The sequence below is a fragment of the Fukomys damarensis genome, unplaced genomic scaffold (assembly GCF_012274545.1).
Source record: "Fukomys damarensis isolate Sample0158 unplaced genomic scaffold, DMR_v1.0_HiC HiC_scaffold_19, whole genome shotgun sequence".
NCBI lineage: Eukaryota > Metazoa > Chordata > Mammalia > Rodentia > Bathyergidae > Fukomys > Fukomys damarensis.
In genome coordinates, this window is record NW_022900931.1 from 64,225,751 (window position 1) to 64,232,958 (window position 7,208).

General features: G+C 51.5%; 1 protein-coding gene across 1 annotated transcript in view; it reads right to left on the reverse strand.

Moving 5' to 3' along the window:
- Positions 1–2,069: 2,069 nt before the first annotated feature.
- Ccdc114 (coiled-coil domain containing 114) overlaps positions 2,070–7,208 on the reverse strand; it is an 18,437-nt gene continuing 13,298 nt past the window's right edge. The window contains exons 10-14 of the mRNA XM_033765874.1: positions 7,086–7,208; positions 4,349–4,512; positions 4,174–4,271; positions 3,870–3,948; positions 2,070–3,797 (exon numbers count right to left, since the gene is read on the reverse strand). The exon at positions 7,086–7,208 is cut by the window's right edge and continues 20 nt beyond it. Of these exons, the coding sequence (XP_033621765.1) occupies positions 3,318–3,797; positions 3,870–3,948; positions 4,174–4,271; positions 4,349–4,512; positions 7,086–7,208 (944 nt within the window). The 3' untranslated portion in view covers positions 2,070–3,317. The remainder of the gene's footprint in view (positions 3,798–3,869; positions 3,949–4,173; positions 4,272–4,348; positions 4,513–7,085) is intronic.

Genomic DNA, 7,208 nt, shown 5'->3' on the forward strand with positions numbered 1-7,208 from the left:
AAAAAGGGTTTTTTTTTTTTTTTTTTTTTAAGGGGAGGGGCAGGGATTTAGCTCAGTGGTTCTGCTGCCTTCCCTGCAAGTGCAAGGTTCCAAGTCCAATCCCCGGTACCAAAAAACAAAACAAAAAACAGGACCTTCTTTGGTAAGGAATTGAAAGAAGAATTTTGTTCTACCCACCCTCACCTCCACTCCATCTCTACTACCAGGAATAGAAAGCAGGGAGTGTTGGACTACATCCTCGTCCCCTTTTTATTTCATACTGAGAGGCTCTTACCAAGTGGCCCAGGCTGGCCTTGAACTTGGCGATCCTCCTGCTTCAGCCTCCCAAGTAAATAGCATACACACATATACCACCATACCTGGCCAGGAGAGAACTGTAAGAAACATATTCATCTTGTGCCCTAGAGATTGTATGAATATTAACTCACCCCAGCCTTCTTCTTCCCTATTCATAAATATTAGAAGTGGCACTGCAACAAAAAGTCTTCTAGGATGCCAAAAACTATAAAAACTGTACTTGTGTCCCAACTTTTTTTTGGGGGGTGGTACCAGGGCCCAAACTCGGGACCTTGCACTTGTGAGGCAGACAGTGGCACCACTGTCTCTTAACAGTTGAGCCCAACTTCTCTGAACAAGATGGTTTTGATCTTCTTTTTTGGGGGGGCGGTTTGAGACAGGATCTCACTATGTAGCTGAAACTGACCCAGAACTCTATGTAGCCCAGGCTGGTCTCAACTCACAGCAATCTTCCTGCCTCAGCCTCCCAAGTGCTGAGATTATATGCATGCACCACCACACCTGGCTTTTAAAATGGTTTTGATCTTAATGCCTTGTCCCACTTAATCTTCTGCTGCCCCCTGGAAGACCCTAGTGTAAAATGAACACAGAGACTTCTCATCAGCTCTTTCTTTTCTCATATGCATTATTAAAGCCCATGACTCCAAAAGCCTGGATGTTTTACAAGGAGAAATATGGACACCTGTTTGGGTCAAACTAAAAAGGGCACCTGGACCACAGGTGGCTGCTTTTGGGCTGGAGATCGAACTCGGGAACTTTGCAAGGCAGGCGGCAGAACCAGAGCTAAATCCCCAGCCCTAAATCAGACTTTTTTAGCACTTCCGTCTTCTTAAGGCATTCTTATAAAGTCTATATGCTGAAATTGGGTTCTGGAGCACAAAAGTAGTTGAACTATTTTATTTGCCTTTAACACTTTCTTCCTGTGGTCCTATTTATATTTTTATGTCTCGATGAAAGCCAGTTAATCAGGGGCCTTTGTTGGAGCAGACTGGTGAGGACTGCCCAGCCGCGTGGGTGCTCCTGCAGCATCCCCCCTCAGAGTGCCTCCGAGTCATCAGAGATTCAAAACCTAAAGAGCAGCTATATCAGGAAGATCAAAGTACTAACCAGGGAATGAAACCAAGGACAGTACCAACAACAAAAATAAAAGCGAGAAAACACTTAAGCAAGGCACAAACACAGACTTCCAGCTCACCAACAGCAAATTCGAGGGGAAACAAGGTGGAAAAGTCTGACAGCCAACCACCAGGACACCCTGAACTCGTAGCACAGGAAGTAAAACAGATCCACCAGGCTCTAGAAAAATTCAAAACAGAAATGATTTCCCAGGTAACTACAGAAATGGTGAGGACAATGAAAGACAGGATTAGAGACTCTAGAACAGAAACAGACAAAAAAAGAGTAGATGAGTTCAGAACCATGATGGAAACCATGAAGGCCCAACATAGGAAACACATGAAATCCATGAAACAGATCCAAACAGAAAGCTAATTACTCAAAGATGGGCAAATCGGAGGTTTGTTCTCTTGGTTTTTGATTTCTAAGGAACAAGTCCAGGACCTTCACACTGAGCCATCTCCCTACTCACAGGGTTTTGAGTGTTACAGAGGGAGGTTAGAGCCCACAGGAGGATGACAGTATATAAATACTATGCCATTCCATATAAGGGACCTGCACATTTGTGGATTTTGATATCCACAGGGGTTATGCTTTTTTTGTTTGTTTGGTTTTGAGGCAGTGTCTCACTAAGTAGTTCAGCCCAGCCTTTAACTCACTGCAATCTTCCTGCCTCAGCCTCCCGTGCTGGGATTGCAGGTGTGTACCACCATGCCTGGCATCCACAGGGATTATGAAACCAATCCCCTCCAGATACCAAGGGGTGACTGTACTTAACTGTACTTATAATCACAGATTTTTCTGGGTATTTACTATGTGCCAAGCTTTACATGTTACCATTTTATTCTCAAGCACCAAAACAAAACTCTCTGAAGGTATGCACTGTGATAACCATTTTGAGGAGAATGAAACTCAAAGTACTACATTCCTGAGTTAGGAGGGTGGATCAATTTGGGAGGGCATTGTGCCATGACAGTCATCCACAATGTTCTAGGCCCCCCCAACCCAAACCCACCCACTGCCGACAGGAACAAGGTTGGCTTTGCCTCTGTGACCCCACAGCTGGCATTCGGGCACCTGCAAATATCCCTCCCTTCCCCTCCTCCCAGACACATGGAAAGACTACACTTCCTCACCCACCACCCTTTAGGCGGAGGTGTGGTCACCTGATCTTGGACTGAGGAACATGAATAAAGGGACCATGTCACACCCAGGTCAACGCTCCAAGAGGCACAGCTTGCTTTGCCCTTTTCTGCCTTACCCAATGCCAAAGGGACTGGCCCCTCTCCAGACAGAGGCTGTCCCACTGGCCGGGCACACAGATGACAGGGAGCAGGGGCTCTTGGCTGACCCACAATGGGGAAAGAAATCTTTGCTGCAGCAGGGCCACTGATTCTGGGGCCATTTGTTACTGCAGCATAACCCAGCGTGTCCTGACTGATCCAGTTCCCAAAAGAGCTGAAAATGTGAAAGTCTTCAAAGACGACTGAATGACAGAGAACAGGGTCAGGGTCACAGATTTTCCCCCAGGGTTATAAGTAGAGGAAGCAGCCATGTGCCAAGCCTGCTCGCTCCCCCATTTTCAGGGGAATAAGCCTGAAAGTACAACCTTCCTGGGTTAGGAAGGCAGGTGATGGGTCATCGGCAGAGATTCAGTTGGTAACCGGGCTGTGGTAAATGCTGAGCTCCGGCCTTCCTTGCCCGTGGCCACAGCTCATCTGGTCGGCACTGGGAGTCCTGGAGGGTAGGACTGAGGAGCTGCAGGTGCAGGGACGTGAGAGTCGAGGAGTAGGGACAGCAGAGGAGACGGAGACGGGCAACAATAACAAGCAGAAGGAAGAGGTGGCGGGGCAGAGACGCAGAGAAAACCCGCTGAGAGCGAGGCAGCGTGGAGCAGGGCGGCCCTAGTCATAGCCTTGGGAGGAGTCCTTGGGAGCGGAGGAGGCAGGGCCTCCGCTCAACTCTGACTCTGTTGTTCTCTCTGGGTCACCTCCAAAGCTTTCCTGGCCTCTGCTGGACTCCACGTAGCTAGTGGAGCCCTGGTGGCCACCAGAGCCCCCAGGACTGGGGGTCACATGGCCCACACTCGAGGTCAGGCTGGACCCATGTGCCCCGCTGGCGGTGCCACTGTGGTGCCCAAAGGTATCGGGCCTGGATACGCGACCCGTGCCGGAGCTGGGAATGCCGAAAGTGACGCGGCCAGCGGAGCTGGGGCCTCGGCTTTTGCTGCTCTTGTGGCTCAGGATGGACCCGCGCATCCCACTGGCCTTCCTGGTGGAACCCAGGACAGAGCCTGTGCCGGAGCCCCGGGCGCTGTCCAACTTCCTCATGGCCTCGGACAGCTCCTTCCGGTTCTGCTCCTGAGCCAGCTCCCGGAGCTTCACCTGGGGCGAGGGGACCGTTGAGGCCGCGGTGGCACGTGCGGTCCTTGCCCAGACCCCAGGCCTCCCACTCACCAACTTCACCACAAGTTGCAGCAGCTCCTCCCTGCTCATGGGGTAGCTGTCTGTTGCCACAAAGCCAGGGGGGTCCTCTCTAGGGCAGGGAGGAAAAGTCTCATCTTGACCTACAGAACATTAGTGGTGCCTCCCAGCCACCTCCAGAGATCCTCGGCCCCTCTCTGCCCAGCTCTCTCACCCCACACCTGGGGCCCCATCTCCCTCTACATCCCCCTGGTGTCCCGGGAAGCATCCACCCCATCCAGAGCCCCAGAACCCTCCACCGCGTTTGCTCCCTGCACCCCGCCCCCCAGGGCCTCACAGATTATCGGGGGGCTGCAGCGTGTCCATCTTCTTTGCAGGCTCCTCCCGGCTCTGGCCCAGCACCAAGAGTGCAGCATCAGCCGGAGAGGCCTGGTTCTGGGGGGATGGAGCAGGCCTCAGCTCTGGCCAGCACCCAGCCCAGCCCCCAGGGGGCCCAGGCCGCCCGGTCCCACCTTCGTGTCCAGGAAGGCCTGCACCATCAGCAGCTCCACCAACCGCTTCTCAATGATGCCCAGGAAGAGACCTACGTCCCGATCCCGCGTGTGGGTCCTGACCCCAAGGAGGTCGTCGATGATCCTGCTGTCACACCCGGCCTTGGTGAAGAGGAGCTGGATATCTGGGTTCAGGGAGGGACCCGTAGTCAGGGATGCGCCAGCCCCGAAGGCTGAAAGGGACTTAGCCCAGCTCAGACTGCAACATTCCACTGTGCTCCTCACCTCAGGGCTCAGGAGGCCAAATGCCAACCTGACCAGTGTCCCCTTCGTCACATACCTGAACTAGGAACAAACTCACCCTCTATCTGGCTGGCAGGTCCCTGCTCAGGACACGCACGAGGACCAGGGAGGCAGCACTGAGCTGCTTTCACGGTCCTAACATCAGACCCCGGTCACACCTGACCGGACCGTTCACTGTCCTTGGCCGACCAGCCCATGTCATGACCCACACTCTGACCACTGGCGGCCACTTGCATTTTATTTTATTAACTGGCTACTGTTAATGAAGTGAGCAGGTGCCTGTGACTCGTGCAGACACTGCACCCAGTCCAGACCCGGAATTATCCCCACGGTGCTGAATGCTGGGCCTTTTCACATGCCTTCACTGCATTTCTGTGTACTCTTTAAAATGGATATCATTCCTATATTTTAACTTCCTGGGGAGTCTCAGGGGCATTGATGATAGCAATTAAAAATTATGTAGGGCCAGGGATTTAGCTCAGTAGAACTTTGCTTGCATCGAAAGTGCAAGGTCCTGAGTTCGATCCCTGGTACTGGAAAAAAAAATGACCTAAATAGCCATCCATAGAGATATGAGTAATCGTGCTATGTTGTCATGGGTTGTCACACAAAATTCATGTGTTGGAGTCCTGGCCCCAAGTACCTCGGAATGTGACCTGATCGGGAAATAGAGTCATTGGGAATGCTTTAGTTAAGAGAGTAGGGAGTCCCGTTTGACCCTGCTATGCCCCTGCTGGGTATCTTGCCCAAAGAATTAAAAGAATCACACCACAGTTATATATGTGCACCCATGTTTATAGCAGCACAATTTGTGATAGCTAAAACTTGGAAGCAACCCAACTGCCCATCAACGGGAGACTGGAGGTCTGGGAATTTAGCCCAGTGGTTCTGCTACCTGCCTTGTAAGCACAAGGACCTGAGTTCGATCCCCAGTACCAAAAAAAAAAAAAAGGTAACATTCATTGGGTCAATACGGTTAATTTGCTGGGCCTGGTAGCACTCGGGAGGCTGAGGCAGGAGTATCGCTGAGAGTTCGAGACCAGCCTGGGCTACATAGTGAGTTCCAGGTCAGTCTCAACTACATAGTGAGACCCTGTCTCAAAAAAAAAGGGGGGGGGGAGGCTGGATAGAGAAATTGTGGGTTTTTTAATAAAATGGAGTACTACTCAGCCATAAAGAATGAGAAACTAGAGACATTTATAGCTAAATGGATGCACAGTGAGGCCATACTCAAGTGAAATAAATAGGACACACGTGTGTAAATACCAAAGTTTCCCTGGTGTGAGAAACTGAAAGTGTAAATAAGGACTAAGGGGTATAACAGGTAATGTTTTATAGGAAGAAAAGGTGCAAGGGGGAAGGGGAGGGTGGGGAAAAGAAAGGAGGAAATGGAATTAGCATGAGAAAAAGAAAAAATGGAAACAAAGTCTTCGTAGCTAGGGAGGGGTGGAGGGGTTGAAGGGAGGGTAGGAGCATGGGGAAAATAACCAAGATGGATTATGTAAAGGTGCGAATTTCCAGTGATGAATGTCATTACATTGTATACCTTAAATGCACCAATAAAACTGTATTTTTTAGAAGACAGTGTGGAGTATGACCAGTGTCATTAAAAGGGGGTGACAGACACCCAGAGACACAGACAGGGAAGACGATGTGAAAGGGCACAGGGAGAAGCCATCAGCACGCCACGGAGATGCGTGGAACAGACCTGCCCTCTGCGCTCAGCCCTCAGGAGGAAGCAGGCCTACCAACAGCGCGGCATCAGACTTCCGGCCTGCAGACTGTCAGACAATACGTTTGTTCATGAAGCCACCCAGAGCGTGGAAAATCATTCCTTTGGGGTTTGGTCACTTGTTTGGTGGTGCTACTGGGTATGTCCCCAGACTTTTTTTTTAAACAGGGTCTCAAAAGCCAGGCATGGTGGTGCGCACCTGTAATCGCAGCACCAAAAAAACCAAAAAAAAAAAAAAAAAAGGGACAGGGTTTCACCGAGCGACTAAATTAAAGTACCCAGGCTGGGCTCACATTGACACCCTCCTGCTCCAGCCTCCCAGGCTGCTGGGATGGCAGGCGTGTGCCACCCCACCCGGCTCAGTTTGTGACATTTTGATGTCAGCCCTGGCCATCACGTGCAAACTAATTTGTAATGGGTCGCAGACTTCAGTAGGGACTCTGAAACCATAACATTCTGGGAAAAAACCCAGAACAGCTTCACAACGTCAGAGCAGGGCCTCAGGACGGTAGCACTGAAATGTCTGGGAGTAAAGAGCGCCGCCCCCAGGCTCCAGAGTCAGCCGCACGGCGGGATTTCCTAGTGGGTCCCAGCCAACAGTCCCACACCTGGCCGGAAGACGGACGACGCTGGACATAAGACAGTCTGGATGGGTGGGGGAGGGACGGATGGATGTGAGTGGAATACTAAATGCACAAGTCTGGTCCTTCGGAGGGCGCTCACCGGCCTTGAGCTTCTCCAGCAGGTCCCGCAGGCTCTGGGACTGGGCCTCGATCTGCTCGGCCTCGGCGCGCACGACGTCCACGCGCTGCTGCAGGGCGACACGCTGTTCCTCGCGCAGGCGTG